This window comes from Lepus europaeus, chromosome 1 (genome assembly GCF_033115175.1).
Source record: "Lepus europaeus isolate LE1 chromosome 1, mLepTim1.pri, whole genome shotgun sequence".
In the NCBI taxonomy this organism is placed as follows: domain Eukaryota; kingdom Metazoa; phylum Chordata; class Mammalia; order Lagomorpha; family Leporidae; genus Lepus; species Lepus europaeus.
This window is the reverse complement of record NC_084827.1, coordinates 66,523,107-66,538,695: the sequence shown is the minus strand read 5'-3', so window position 1 is coordinate 66,538,695 and position 15,589 is coordinate 66,523,107. Positions and strand designations below refer to the sequence as shown.

The 15,589-nt window shown below is 57.3% G+C and overlaps 1 protein-coding gene across 2 annotated transcripts in view; it reads left to right on the top strand.

Annotated features, from left to right (window-relative positions):
• Positions 1–15,589, top strand: part of STEAP3 (STEAP3 metalloreductase) — a 41,659-nt gene that overhangs the window by 18,054 nt on the left and 8,016 nt on the right. For both annotated transcript variants that reach the window (XM_062184962.1, XM_062185004.1), the window contains exons 2-4: positions 2,080–2,579; positions 4,457–4,984; positions 13,094–13,258. In XM_062184962.1, coding sequence (XP_062040946.1) covers positions 2,080–2,579; positions 4,457–4,984; positions 13,094–13,258 — 1,193 coding nt within the window. The remainder of the gene's footprint in view (positions 1–2,079; positions 2,580–4,456; positions 4,985–13,093; positions 13,259–15,589) is intronic.

Below are 15,589 nucleotides of genomic sequence, written 5' to 3'. Positions count from 1 at the left end.
ACGCCCTCACCCTCAGGCCACAGGGACAGGCAGTGGGGGCTGCGCAGGACTAGCACCGCCTGGGCTGCTGGCCCTCGGACACAGCGACTTGGAGGACAGTGTGCACACACAGGCTCCCACATGTGCGCACCTGCCTGGCAAGCTGACTCCGGGCTCTGGCGCACGCTGTCCCTTCTGCTCTGCCAGTGCCCCTCATGGAGGGACAGTTAGTGTCTGCAGGTTAAAGATGAGGGCGCTGTGGAGCAGAGAAGCTAAGCAACCTGCATAAAGGCACCTGGCTGGCGAGGGTTGGCCGTGAGGTGGTTGCCTTTGGGGGAGGGGATCCCTGAGCCACGTGGTTAGGGGCTCAGTGGGTGGCTCCAGTGTCCCAGGGTTGGTTAGGGGCAGGGCTGCGGGTCAGCCCCAATTCCTCAGTCCCTGCACATGGCTTCCCACTGCCCCAAAGGAAGCCCAGCCGGAGTCAAGTTCTACACGGCGACCTCAGGGCCAACCCCCAACAGTCCCTTCCCACCTGGGACACTGAGTCTGGGGCCCAGCGTGGACGGGGCTCATAGTCAGGACCTCTCGGCCTTCATTTTGGTTGTTTTCCCTTTGGTTTTGAGGCAGTCAACCCTTTGGACTTCTCCAGGCATCGTGAAGGCCCCCTTGGCTTCCCCTTGGGAGTGGCAGCTGCCCCCTGGACAAGAGCCCTGGCCACACGTGTGCCATTCTTGGGCTCTGTCCATCCCCAGTGGCCCTGTGTCCTGTCGTTGGTGGAGAGCTAGGATCCGAGTCCCTCCCCCATGTTCAGCGTGAAGTGACGGGGAGATGGGAGAGAGCACAGATGGAGGACTGTCTTGGGCAGAACCTGCTCAGGATGGTCCAGCTTGCTAGCAAATGTGGGAAAGCCCCTGTGGAGGCCTCAGAGTGCCTCCTCTCCCTCCCTATCTGGGCAGAGCTGTCCTGGCCCAGCCCCTGCTCTTGCAGACATTAGGGGAAGTGAACCAGTAGGTACATCTCTTTCTCTCTCTGCCTCTCCCTCTGTCTCTGTCACCCTGCCTTCCAAATAAATACATCTTAAAAAAAAAAAAAAGATGCATGGAAGTAGTATGCGTGCTTCTATATTAGCACATTAATTAACAAAACCCAGGGACATGGACATGGACAGTGCCTACCGTGGTTTCACATTAGTGCTGAGTTTTAAAAGTATTCGGAGACTCCTTATGATTAAATGATGCTCTGATTCTGGTCATGTGACGTAGTGCTGGTGACGCGCTCGCAGGCACTGTGGATGCTCCCGTGGGTTGTTGTTTGCCTGCCTGCTTGCCTGGAGCTGCACATTTCGGCTAGAAGTTGGTGGCGATGCAAATGCGATCTTTCCCGTCCGAGTGTGCCCAGGTCCAGGGTTTCCTCCACGTCCACGCACATCTCAGGCTCTGCCAAGGTGATCCCCAGGGGCACCAGCCTGTCTTGGGGCCCCCTTCACGGCCCTCTCTCCCCAGTCCCACCCCTGGAGAGTGGGGTTGCCGTGTTCACTCAGTAGTGCATGCAGTCATTCAGCGAACGTGAGCACTACGTGACAGCAGGGGGTCCAGTGTCAGATACAGGCTCAGGCTGCTCATCCTGCATCTGAGACACAGCGAGAGGTCGTGGTCCAGAATGCAAGGTGAAAGCCAGCACAGGAAACACAGCACATGTTTCTTTTTCCTGTCATCCAGACAACACCCAGTGATGGGCAGGTCAGAGTGCTTGGTCACTCCTGGCTAATGTCCCCTGCTTTTAGAAAGAAGTGTGGCACTGCCTAGCACTGGGCGCGGCATTCCATACCCTTCTTCTCCAGAACCCTCACTCCTGCCAATCTGTCCCCAGGAGATTTGTTCAGCAGGAGGGATGGGGTGAGGGACCCAGGGTCCTTTCCCCTCCTCTTCCTGAGTCTGTGCCCTTGGCTCATCCCTCTGGTACTGGCACAGGGTAGCTCTCAGTGAGCACCTGCTAGGTGAACCTTTGACCACTGTGCCATTGCCTGGGCAGAAGGAAGGAGGGAGCAGGAGGGCCGGCCCAGGAACCCTTCACTGACCAGGTGCCCACCTTCTCTTGCAGCTGCTGCAATGCCAGGAGAGATGGACAAGCCGCTGATCAGCCGCTGCCTGGTGGACAGCGATGGCAGCCTTGCTGAGGCCCCCAGCGAGGCCCCCAGAGTGGGCATCCTGGGCAGTGGGGACTTTGCCCGCTCGCTGGCCACACGCCTGGTGTGCTCCGGCTTCAGCGTGGTTGTAGGAAGCCGCAACCCCAAGCGGTCAGCCGGGCTGTTCCCCAGTGCGGTGCAGGTGACTTTTCAGGAGGAGGCTGTGAGCTCCCCGGAGGTCATCTTCGTGGCTGTGTACCGGGAACACTACTCCTCGCTGTGTGGTCTTAATGACCAGCTGACCGGCAAGATCTTGGTGGACGTGAGCAACCCCACAGAGCGGGAGCACCTTCGGCACCGCGAGTCCAACGCTGAGTACCTGGCCTCCCTCTTCCCCACCTGCACCGTGGTCAAGGCCTTCAACGTCATCTCTGCCTGGACCCTACAGTCTGGCCCAAGGGATGGAAACAGGCAGGTAGGTTCTGGGGCAATAGCAGATGTCCTAATAAAAAATATAAATGGCACATTTTCGTTGAGGACCATCAGTACGCCTTGCTTTCTACAGTAGCATCTCCACGTCTCCATCACTGCACAGTTCCATTTTACAGAGCAGAAAACTGAGGCTCAGACCTGTTCATGATCTGACCTTCTCAGAATCCCACAGCTGGTGCACTGGGACTTGAACCCAGTTCCTGTGGCTCTGAAACCGATGTTCTTTCAGCTGTGGCAGCTGGGTTTCCCAGGGGACAAGAAGGAAAACATTGATGGCTTCTTACTGTCTGGGATTGGAATTGGACTCAGAAAGTGGTTATCTTTTTTTTAAAAGATTGATTTATTTATTTGAAAGTCAGAGTTACACAGAGAGAGGAGAGGCAGAGAGAGAGAGAGAGAGGGAGAGGTCTTCCATCTACTGGTTCACTCCCCAGATGGCCACAACAGCCAGAGCTGCACTAATTTGAAGCCAAGGAGCCAAGAGCTTCTTCCATGTCTCCCATGTGGGTGCAGGGGCCCAAGCACTTGGGCCATCTTCTACTGCTTTCTCAGGGAGTTGGATCAGAAGTGGAATAGCTGAGACTTGAACTGGCACCCATATGGGATGCTGGCACTGCAGGCAACAGCTTTACCCGCTACGCTACAGCACCAGCCCTGAAAGTGGTTATTTTTTGTTTTTCTTTTTTTCTTAATATCTATTTATTTGAAAGGCAGACGGAGAAGGAAAGAGAGAGAGAGAGAGATCTTCCATCCACTGATTCACTCCCCAGTAGCTGTAACAACCAGGGCTGGGCCAGGCCAAAGCCAGGACCCAGGAACTCCGTATGTCTTCTATATGGGTTTTCATTCCAAAAGGCCACTTGCATTTCCCTGGAGGAAGAATGCCAGACTTGGCTTGTGTGTAAGAAATTGCCCCAGTAAAGTTTGTCCCTGGTGCCCGGCTGGGGGAGAGTGGGAGAGTGCAGAGGTGCCCAGCAGCTCCTCGCTGCAAGGCCTTAGATGCAGGCTGTGTCATGGGACTCATGTGTGTCCGGCCAGGAGCAGTGGGCAGGTGTTGAGTGCAGGGCCTGGAGGCACTGGAGCAGGCAGGTGGGCTGGCTGGAGAAGGCTTTGAGGTGGAGCCTCCTCGTGTCAGGCTCTTTCCAGGCTGAGCGAACAACCTGCAGAGGTAAGAAACAAAGCTCCCAGACCTCAGTTTCCTCATCTGAAAAATGGGTGCAATTGTACCTACCTGCAGGCTTGTGGCAAGGCTGAGGCATCCTGTGGGTAAAGCCTGGCACACAGTAGGTGTTCAGTGTTGGGAGACCAGGCGGACCCTAGCAGTGCCAGCAAGGCCCGTGGAGTACTGGGAGATTGTGGGGACCCCAGTGTGCCTGCATGGGGGGTGCATGGGGAGCAGTGGCTTTCCCAGGATGCCTTGGGAAGACCTTGTGTGTTGGCCGATGGCCCTGTAACACCGAGGGACGTCATGGGAGGGGATATTTCTGCACTGAGGGATGGAGCTACAGCCACAGCAGCACATGCTGAGCCACACACAGAACCCTGTTGCTAAGCAACTCCCAGGGCATGTGTTTCGTTGCCAGGGTCCCTGGGTGGCTGCCTTGATGGGCATTTTGCTGAGGTTGGTGAACTGAGCGAGAGACCCTGTTAATGGCTTCTCTCCTTGAGTAGTGGGCTTTGCTGAGAGCACTGGGCCAGAGCCTGGAAGACCACAGCGGGGTGAGCCAAGACCCCAGCTCACTTGGAAAAGTCTCTGCCCCTTTTGGGCCTCGATTCCTTCAGTTGCTCAGTGAGGACTTTGGATCAGGTGCCCTCCGAACCCTGCCCTCATCTGACGCCCCCCATCTCACCTCCTCCCAGGTGCCTGTCTGTGGTGACCAGCCGGAAGCCAAGCGTGTGGTCTCAGAGATGGCGCATGCCATGGGCTTCATGCCAATGGACATGGGCTCCCTGGCAACAGCCCGGGAGGTGGAGGCCCTGCCCCTGCGCCTCCTCCCGGGCTGGAAGGTGCCCACCCTCCTGGCCCTGGGGCTCTTCGTCTGCTTCTATGCCTACAACTTCGTCCGAGACGTGCTGCATCCCTACGTGCAAGAGGGCAAGAACAGGTTCTACAAGCTGCCCGTGTCCGTGGTCAACACCACACTGCCATGCGTGGCCTACGTGCTGCTGTCGCTGGTGTACCTGCCCGGCGTGCTGGCGGCAGCCCTGCAGCTCCAGCGGGGCACCAAGTACAGCCGCTTCCCCGACTGGCTGGACCACTGGCTGCAGCACCGCAAGCAGATCGGGCTGCTCAGCTTCTTCTGCGCCGCCCTGCACGCGCTCTACAGCTTCTGCCTCCCCCTGCGCCGCTCGCACCGCTACGAACTGGTCAACCTGGCCGTCAAGCAGGTACGCGCCCACGCCCTCCTCCCACCCTTGTCCAGAGCCACCGTCCAGGTACCAGGTGGGTCAGCACGCACAGGTGTGCGGCTGTGTCAGACGCGGAGCGTGGATTCTGTCCCGTTTGGGCAATGTCTACCTCCATCTTTTGGTTTGAGAGGCAGAGGGACAGAGATGGGGCGCTCCTGTCTGTTGGATTCCTCCCCAATGCCCTAATGGCTAGGGCTGGACCTGAGCTGTAGTCTGAAGGGGAGGCCTTGCTGAGTAGGGAATGGGTGAGCAGGAGCCAGGCAGCTGGGGGTGGGGCCAGAGGGGGCGTGGCCTGCGGAGTCCAGGCCTCTGGTGGGAGCACACCTGGCACATTACAAAACAGCCAGCAAGCTCAGCGGTTGAAGCCACGCTTGGGGGTCTTGAAGGCCAAGGAAGGGAAGTTGAGAGGCAGCAAAGGGCTTTGAGTGGAGGTATGTTGGAGCACCTGCTGTTCTCACCAGCTGAGGTCAGGCAACAGGATCAGGGGCCAAACCTGGGAGACCACAAGGAGGCTGTGCCTGAACCCACACGTGAGGCAGTGGAGGCTGAGAGCGGGTTGTGAGAGCAGAGGAACAGGAAGCTACTGACAGCATATGTTTTTAAGATGTATTTATTGGCCGGAGCCGTGGCTTAACAGGCTAATCCTCCGCCTTGTGGCACCGGCACACCGGGTTCTAGTCCCGGTTGGGGCGCCGGATTCTATCCCGGTTGCCCCTCTTCCAGGCCAGCTCTCTGCTATGGCCCGGGAAGGCAGTGGAGGATGGCCCAAGTCCTTGGGCCCTGCACCCGCATGGGAGACCAGGAGAGGCTCCTGGCTTCGGATCAGCGAGATGCGCCGGCCACAGCAGCCATTGGAGGGTGAACCAACGGCAAAAAGGAAGACCTTTCTCTCTGTCTCTCTCTCTCGCTGTCCACTCTGCCTGTCCAAAAAAAAAAAAAAAAAAAAAAAGATGTATTTATTTATTTGAGAGGCTGAGTTATAGAGAGAGGGAGAGACAGAGAGATCTTCCATCCGCTGATTCGCCACTCCCCCAGTGGCCGCAATGGCCAGAGGCAGGCTGATCCAAAGCCAGGAGCCAGGAGCTTCTTCCGTCTCTCCCATGCAGGGGCAGGAGTCCAAGCACTTGAGCCATCTTCCACTGCCTTCCCAGGTGCATTAGCAGGGAGGTGGATCGTCAGTGGAGCAGCCAAGACTTGAACCGGCACCCATATGGGGTGTCGGCACTGCAGACAGAGGCTTAGCCTGCTGAGCCACAGCACCGGCCCCACTTGATGACATATTTTGAAGCTAGAGTACCTTGACTCACTGATAGCAAGGACAGGGTGGTCAAGAATGACTGTGGGTTTGTGGTCGGAGCACCTGGGAGGGCAGAGGGCCCATCAGCTATGGGGGTGGGGGCAGGCTGCAGGATTGAATGATTTGGGTTTGGGGTTTTTATTTATATTCGTTCATTTCTCAAAATCCCATATGGCGCTCTTGAGCCAGCAGGATTCCCGGGAGGTGGAGGGCTGTGGGGCCATACCAGGCTGGAAATGTGGGTGGCGTGACGTGGCCCCTGCACCCATGGTGACAGACCGGCCCCAGTGCTCGCTCCCGGCTCACAAGGCCCAGGTCTGCAGCAGCACTGCCCTTTGTTAAATAACAAGACCCCAGCCTTGGGCTTCCATGTCCATGGTCAGTGCCCAGGTCCTGCCTGATCCAGGGCACGAGTCACATGGCAGGTGTCCAGTGGGATGCCTGCACGCACCCCACCCCCCCTGCACCCAGTCCCAGCCAGGGGCATCCCTGGAGCTCCTCCCATTCCTGCCCACATGTTCCCCGCAGCCGTGCCCTCGGAGGGCCGGGCACTGGGGCTCCGCTAGCAAGGCTTGGGAACCGCAGGCCCCCCCCTCCTCCCCTCCTCCCCGATGGGTTCCTGCTCCCCTGCCGGCAGCTTCTCAGCTGGCCTCATCCCTCCCCACCCACGGACACCTGGCGTCACGGCTTCTGTGGGCTCAGACTTTCCCAGCAGAAGGGAGGAACCACAGACTTCGGGCACAGAAGCAAGTTGCCTGCTGGAACTGAGCAGAAGCTACAGTCACGCACCCTTAGAAAGAGCTCGCTGTGTTCCAGGTGCCACTCTAAGCGCTTTGTGTGCCCACCCTGAATTCCCTTCGCCCTTATCTCATCCCACCCATATAGGCACAGAGAGGTTGAATGACGTGACCAAAGTCACACAGCCAGGAAGTGTCAGAGCTAGGATTCAGATCCAGCTATTCTCACTCCATATCCATGGCTCTCTACAGGGAAGATAAATCCAAACATTAACAGTGGGGTAAATGCACTCGTTCCCTGAGCACCTGCTCTCCCAGGTCCCCTGGCCACGGAAAGGAGTAAGAAAGATGCAGCCAGTCTGGCTCCTGCCGCAGCTGGAACAGTGCAGTGTGGGGGCTGCTGTCCTGCAGCCTCACTGTGGAGCACGAAGACCCTGACCTTGGGCAGGTCCCCAGGGCCCTGTGTGCACAGCAAGGTCTCTCCTGGTGCTGGTGTCTTTGCTGCTTGGAGGATGTTTTCTCACTCACTTTTATCAAGAGCAGACGGCTCAGCCAGAGGCTCCGTGGGGCTCCTCAGGAGCCGACGGTACAAGGACTGTGCCCGGGAGGGAGTGGATCTGAGTAGGGGCGCTCAGCCCTGTGTGTGGGAGCCCGTTTCTGAGCTGCCAGTGGTGGGGAAGCCGGCAGGACCCCCATCCCCCAAATCCTGCCCCTGCCTCCCTCACAACGCAGTGCCTTTCTCTAATTTCTCTTCCTGGCCAAGGCTCTCCTGGATTTTGTGTGAACCCAGTTTGGGTTCGATGCAGGCACCAGGGCCCAGAGGAGCTCAGAGGAGCTCATTTCCCCTGCATTCAAAAGCCCTCTGGGGCCGCAGGCACTGGTGGGTGGTGCCAGGCAGCTACCCCTCCCCACCTCACTACACACACACACACACACCATACACACACACACCAGGCTGCTAGGGGTGTGTCCGGGGAGACAGCAGAGACAGGTTCAGCTTGGAGAAGTGAGCTGCCCGAACCTGGAGATGCCCCAGTGGATGCCCTGGTGTTCTGAGCCTGGACTCCCGGGCTGTTCTGCCTGGTGGTGGCTTTCCCTGCCTCCCAGGATACACCCGCCCTGGGATGCCCCCCCCCCCCACTACATGCACACGCCCGGCCCCAGCCCTCTAGGGAAGGGGAGCACCTCAGCTTGGACACAGCAAGCCCCTCCAGGAGCTGCTCAGAGCACTCGCGTCTGCAGAGTTGGCGGCACGGCCATGCCGAGCTGCAGAGACAAGCTTGGAGAGCGAGGTGGTCAGCTGGGTGATGACCAGCAGTAGCTGGCATGTGGACGGCGCTTTCTGATTGCTGTGTGGGTCCCTGGGGCTGTGTTCCAAGATGGAAATCAAAGATCGAGATCAAAGCATTTAGCCTGCGTGCTGCTGTCCAGTTCCCCTCGCCCAGATCTCATCTGTGTGCAGCTGTCACTGAACATGCCGTTCTGAACCACGTCACTGCCCACATGCCTTTGTGACCCCTGCTGTCCTTGGGAGACCCCTAGCTGGGAGCCACGCTGCCTCCCAGCCTCACCTCCCCCACTTCCCCGGTGATGCATCCCACACGTGTTCCATATGGTTCTCTAGATGGGCAGAGCTCATCATTCCTCATGGTGTGAGATACCCACCCCGGCACACCTTGGAGCCTGGCAAGTCCTGTTCCACCCACGGGCCGGTGCTGTGGTACAGTAGGCTGGGCCATTTACTGGAGCGCTGGTTCGAGTCCCAGCTATTATACTTCCAATCCAGCCCCCTGCTAATGCACCTGGGAAGCCAGCAGAAGATGGTCCAAGTGCTTGGGCCTCTGCCACCAATATGGGATGGCCAGATAAAGTTCCAGTTTTCTGGCTTTGGCTTGGCCCAGACTTAGCTGTTGCAGCCAATGGGGGAGTGAACCAGCAGATGGAAGATCTCTCCCTCTCTCTGTCTCTCTGTCTTTCAAATAATAAACCCTTTTTCAGTTTGTTAACTTTATTTTTATTTTTAGTTTTTTTATTTCTAGTTTTTAACAGATTCAGTATAGTTCATAGATAGAATTCTACAATTGTTTAAAGATTTATTTATTTTCTATTTGAAAGTCAGAGTTACACAGAGAGAGGAGAGGCAGAGAGAGAGAGAGGTCTTCCATCTGATGGTTCACTCCCCAAATGGCCACAACGGCCAGAGCTGCACCGATCAGGAGCCAGGAGCCAGGACCTTCTTCCGGGTCTCCCACATGGGTGAGGGGCCCAAGGACTTGGACCATCTTCTACTGCTTTCCCAGGCCATAGCAGAGAGCTGGATTGGAAGTGGAGCAGCCGGGTCTCGAACCAGCGCCCGTATGGGATGCCAGCTCTTCAGGGCAGGGCATTAACCCGCTGCACCACAGCGCCAGCCCCAGAATTCTAGAATTATAATGATATTCCCTCCGTCCTTCCCTCTCCCTTTCATTTTTCTTTTCTTTAGCTTTTGAGATAGCATATTTTTAATGCACATTATAGTCAAGGGCTTAATGCACCACCAAATAAAAAGTTTAGCAAGTAAAAAGCAAAAAGACCCTACTGACCTCTGCCAGCAGGTCCATGGTTCCTGATAGAATCCCAGCATGTGTTTGTTGAGTGACTGACTGAAATCAGCCACCATGATGCCAGTACCAGGCATTTATTTCTTAAGATGAGTGCATGTGAAGCTTGGGGCGAGAACAAGTGCAGCTGCCGAGCTGTCACCAGGAACAGCAGTGCCAGCCACCTGGGAAGCCCCAGCCGTGTGCCAGTGAGAGAGACACAGCCGTGTCATTAACCACAGATGGGACCGTCCGCAGCCTCGTGACCACCCTCCAGCGGCAGCATTGGCCCCAGCGTCCAGGCCTGGGCGCTGTGACACAGGCTGCCCCTTCAGCCCACACTGCTCTGGGTTGGCAGGTGGTGGGCACCCCTCTCTTCCCTGGAGATCAGCCTCACTGGTCCTCCCAGCCCTGGGTCCCACAGTGACCAGCCTGCCACCTGGAGGGGGAGAAAACCCCACACCTGAGTGCCAGCTTCCAGCTGGAGAATCACAGGGAAAGTGACGAGCTCTCTGGTCTACCTCGCAGGGGCGTTTGGCCTAGCAGTTAAGATGCCTGAATCCCACATCATAGTGCCCCAGGTTCAATTCCCAGCTCTGGCTCCCGACTCCAGCTTCCTGCTAACGCAGACCCGGCTAATGCAGCTGGGGCGGCTCACGTGTCTGGGCTCCTGCCGCCCACATGGAAGCCCTGGTTTCGTTCCTGGCTCCTGACTTCGGCTGGAGCCCTATGAGGAATGAACCAGTAGATGGACGTCATCTCTCTCTTTCTCACACTGCCTCGGCAGATAAGTGAATAGATAAAATTTTTAACAAGTCTACATCCCAGATGGCCAGGTAGGTATGCCGCTGCTCGCTGGGGAGCTCTAGGTGCAGTGCCAGGTGGGGGACAAATCCCACACGTGATTAAACGTGGCCAGGGTCCAGGCCCTCCAGCAGGCTCCTCGCTGTGCACAGCTCCACTGCCCACCTCTCGGCCCTCCCCAGCATCCCTGCGGAGTGGAAAAGCTGCAGGAAAAAAACAAGACATTTACAAGGCACTGTGCTGTGCGCTAGAATCATCCACAGCCCGACTTGTGACATTAACTGCCTGATCCTACCGAGACGCAGACAGCAGTGACTAATGAAGTGCCGCCAGGGGAACAAACACCCCGGGCGGAGATGAGTTACCCAGCAGAAGTTGTTAGCGCTGCGAGGAGTGAGTAAGAGCCGGTCCACCGTGATGGAGGGCCGGCCGCACCATCGGGAGAGTGCCAGCTTCCGCCACGGCAGGTGCACAGGCCGAGGCAGAGTCTCAGCACTGCCTAATCCACATCGCTCGGCTAGAGCAATCAGGGTTCCTGTGACTCGTGGTCAGGACAGAAAGAAGGGGGGTCCTGGGGCAGTTAAGATGCCGGTCCATTTTGGAGGGCCTGGGTTCGATACCTAGCTCTGGCTCCTCACTCCAGCCCCCTGCTAATGCGCACCTCAGGAGGCAGCAGGTGTGGCTCAAGCAGTTAGGTTCCTGCCACCCATGTGAGAGACCTGGATGGAGTTCCTGGCTCCTGGCTTCAGCCCTGGCTGGGGGCTGTTGTGAGCAGTTGAGGGGTAAACCAGTAGATGACAGTACCCTCTTTCTCTCTCCCTCTCAAATCAACAAATAAAAATTTTAAAAAGTAATACTTGTTTCTAAAGAGTTACTTATTTATTTGAAAGGTAGAGTTACAGAGAGAAGGGGAGAGAGAGAGAGAGAGATTGAGCTCTTTTATCACCTAGTTTGCTCCCCAATGGCCACAATGGCCAGGGCTGAGTCAGGCTGAAACCAGGAGCTACATCCAGGTCTCCCATGTGGGTGCAGGGGCCCAAGCACTTGGGCCATCCTCCCCTCTTCTCCCAGGCATTAGCAGGGAGCTGGATCAGAAGTGGAGCAGCCGGGACTCGAACCTGCGTCCATATGGGATGCCAGTGCTACAGGTGGTGGCTGAACCCACTGTGCCACAGCACCAGCCCCAAAATACTGCGTTTTTTAAAAAGAAGAAGGAGCAGACTCCTGGTCCTTCGTGACTCACAGACCCCGGCAATTGAGAGCCTGCCCTAACTTAGACTCAAGATAATCGTTTTTCCCGAATTGCAGAAAAAAGCGCCGGATGAGTGGCTCTTTTTCTGTTTCTTTCCACTTCCTCTCTCATAAGCTCTTGAGCTGTTCTTTGCTCGGCCCCTGGATTCCTCTGTTAATATTTTTTCTGGTAACTGGGCTTATGTTCTAAGACTTCCTCAGAAGCCCCCTGTGGGTCAGACTCAGGAAGCAGTGTCGTGCCTCTCGGTTTCTCATGGCGGCGCCGTCTTGTCCTGCGGAGAGAATCCCAGCACCAGCGTGTCCTGGTCTTTCTCAGCCAACACCCGCACGGGCAGGAGCTCTGCCACCTGAGCCTTGACCTTGACCCCAGCTCGGCCTCCTGCATGCCCAGGGCCATGGAGGTCGGGGGCCCAGGAGCAGCTCAGCTGTGGGCACTCAGGGTCGGGGAGAGTGGGGGTGGGGGACCTCAGAGCCCTGTGAGAGCTGCTGTCCGCGGGCTCTGCAGCCTTGGACCTTGGCACACAGTAGGTGCTTCAGAAGTGCTTGCTGAGCTCGGTGAGTGGGTGCGTGACTGAGGCCTGGTGGCAGGTGAGCCAGAGCTGTGTGCCTCAGACAGAAACAGACAGGTGTGCACAGGGTCGGGGAGAGAGGGGAGGCCCCGGGGACTCGGGATCAGGAAATGTGGGAGGGTGAAGTCAGTGTCAACAGGGTCTGCTTGGGGGACCTGGAAGACGGGCCCAGGATGAGGCCAGCTGGGAGGGGAGGCAGTCGGCAGGAGGTGAGCCCATCAGCAGGGGGTGAGCCCGACAGCTTCTGTCTCCTGTCCTGGGCTGCAGCTCTGTGGGACTGTGTAGCCTGTGGCTCTCTGACTCCCTGCTCTGGTTGGCCAGTCCCCAGGCAGATGTGTGAAAGCCACCGAGAGCCCATGTCTGCAGAGCACCCCCTGAGAGTCCTCACCCCATCTCTACTACCCACGTGTGAAGTGGGGAAGGGCCTTGCCTCGTTTTCTTTGTCTGTAAAATGGGAGGACGGGGACCCCACCTCATGGGGTGCTGGTGAGGAGTGAGTGAGTGCCTGGAGGGGTGGATGTTTGGCACAGCGGTGAAGATGCCACTTGGGATACCCACAACCCATGTTGCAGGGCCCGGGTTCGAGTCCTGGCTCTGCTCCTGATGCCAGCAACAGGTGAAGGATCGAGCAGGCGAGTCCCTGCCACCCACGTGCGAGACCTGGGTTAAGTTCCCAGTTGTTGGCCTTGGCCTAGCTCAGCTGTGACTGTTGAGGGCATTTGGGAAGTGAAGTAGCAGATGGGAGCCCTCTCTCTCTCTCTCTCTCTCATCCTTAAGTGGTGCTCGCCCACATCCCAGGGCCCCACCAGCCTTTGCCATGCACCTCATGGTTTTCCTTCCATCCATGCCAGGTCTTGGCCAACAAGAGCCACCTGTGGGTGGAGGAAGAAGTCTGGCGGATGGAGATCTACCTCTCCCTGGGCGTGCTGGCCCTCGGCACACTGTCTCTGCTGGCCGTCACTTCGCTGCCATCCATCGCAAACTCACTCAACTGGAGGGAGTTCAGCTTCGTTCAGGTAAACTCCGTCTCACCTGCTAGTGAGCGTGTGGCCCTGGCCGCTTGTCATGGACAAGCCCCTGTCCCTCCCTCCGTGCACTGCCTCCATGTGATGCTGGGGCCAGGGCCCGCCCAAGGCTCGCAATGAAGGGCCCGCCTGGGGCAGGTTCATCCTTCTGACGCTGGGGAAGCCAGAGAACAGAACATGGGACGCTGAGTCATGCATCCTGTTTCCAGTTCTTGATCTCCCTAAACAAATCCCAGTGCGTGCTATTGCGGGACCTCTGCTGGTCTGGGTGGGACTTGGTAAGCTGGGGAATGCGCCTAGCTGGTCTCATGGGCTGCTGGATTCACGCAGGGCGAGTGGGAGGGGAGCATGAGGACCTGCTGACCAGGGATGCGCATGGCCCTTTCCCAAAGGACAGTGCAGAGCAACAGGAGGTGTAGGGGCCCATAAACTGGAGACAAGATTGGCTTCCCGGTGGGCGGGTCCAAGGCATTGAACCACCTTAAGTGTAGGGACAGATACAACGCACAATTGACAGTTCACGTAAAAGGTGAGGAAATCGCGTGCGCGCACACACACACACACACACGTGGGCATTGTTCAGGGGTGCAGGGGGCCAGGAAGGGAAAAAATGGGGGAGGGAGGTAGAGAGAGAGCCCCTCCCAGTTGAAAGGGGAGTGGTTACATGGCACTTCCCTTAGGTCCCAGGTAGAGGGAGTTACATCCTGGGAAAGAGGTTATTTGACTGACAGGTAGGTGGAGAGGATTTCATGGGACCAGGGGAGGTGTGGCTTCCAGCCAGAGGCCCTAATCTAGCTCCCTCCCTTATCCCTGTATCAAAAGACCCCAGTCCCATCTCCAACCAACAAACCTTTGTTAACCAGACTTGTGGGAGTGCCAGCCCCCCAGCACCCTCCCTCTCCTTTATCCCCAGATCACAGCTCCCCCCACCCCCAGCACACAGCTGCTGGTGGCCAGAGGGTCCTCATGCACTTGTTCTCTTAGCAAACCTTCCTGCACCCCAGACAGCAGGCAGGCGAGGCCTGGGATGGACGCGAGGGGACAGGTGGAGCCACGTTCCGATGACAGTGACCACGGAGACGTTGCTTACAGTTCTCTGGCGTCTCCCGTTGCCCTGCACACCGGGAGAGCGGTCAGTGTTGGCGGATTAACACATCCGCTCCTGGGATGGCAGCTGAGTAACGCCGGATCCTGCCTCGCATTGGATCAGGGCAGAGAACAGCTGTCCTGCCCACTCCCACTTGCAGCGGAGTATCTGCAGAGTGTCGTCTCTGTGCAGCCAGGACCGAGAGGGACAGTGAGAATGAAGTGCTCTCGTGCAATCCAGTCATGGCTCCTAACTGGGGGCCCTTACCCTACCTTGCAGCAACACACGGTCAGGATTGCTTGCTTTGTACACACGTGTCTGTTCATGAATCACGCCGCTCTGCCCCTCTCCGAAGGCCCCTGGAGGGCTGCTCCGGCTGACAAGTGCTAGCGGAAGAGGGGTAGAAAGTGAATGCGATTTAGCTGCCACTAATCCCCCTGGGTCTCGCACCCAAATCTAGGATTTTCCTGTTCCCGGCTGGAGTATCCTGGATACACAGTTTGTCCACAATTAGAGCAGGGCCGTAGGCTGCTCCCCTCGGCAGCAGGCTGCTCCCTTAAGCAGCTGGAGATTACACGCCCCGGCTCAGGCTGCTGGAGAAAACCGGGGGATTTGATTCTGTTAGCAAAAGTGACTGGGACCCCGCAGCCGCGCTCTGCTTTACATATTGAAGAGTGAAATGAACACAGGAGAGTCCTCTGCCCCTGCGGGAATTAGGTGGGTGGATAGAAAGGCAAGGTTTTCTTTGCAGAAAACAAACATGCCTGCACGCCAGCCACAAAACCCAACCGCTGTGTCTCCCCGCAGCACAGATCTGGAAGAGGCACCATCGGCGCTGGGGCGGCCCGGGGGCCCCGCTCTGCCCACTCAGGCCCTGGCTCTGTGACCGGGGAGCTCCGTGTCCCCTCCCGGAGCCTCAGTTCACACTCCTGAAAAATGGAGGTGACGCTCTACAGGGATTTTTGTGGCACCACAGCAAGAAGTCAAGTGTAAAAGGAAAAGAGACGGCATTTTGCTGTTACACCTAGGGGACTGGCCTCGTGTTCGCGTTATCCCTGGCTAAGCTACCCACTGCGCATTCTGAGTTCAGTGCGAGGCAGCGAGATAGAGGTTAACAGGTTGCAGTCATCCAGGCCAGGGTTTATGATCTGCGGTGGACACACACTAGTGGGTCAAGCATTTTATTTTATTTTAAAAGATTGTATTTATTTGAAAGTCAGAGTTACACAGAGAGA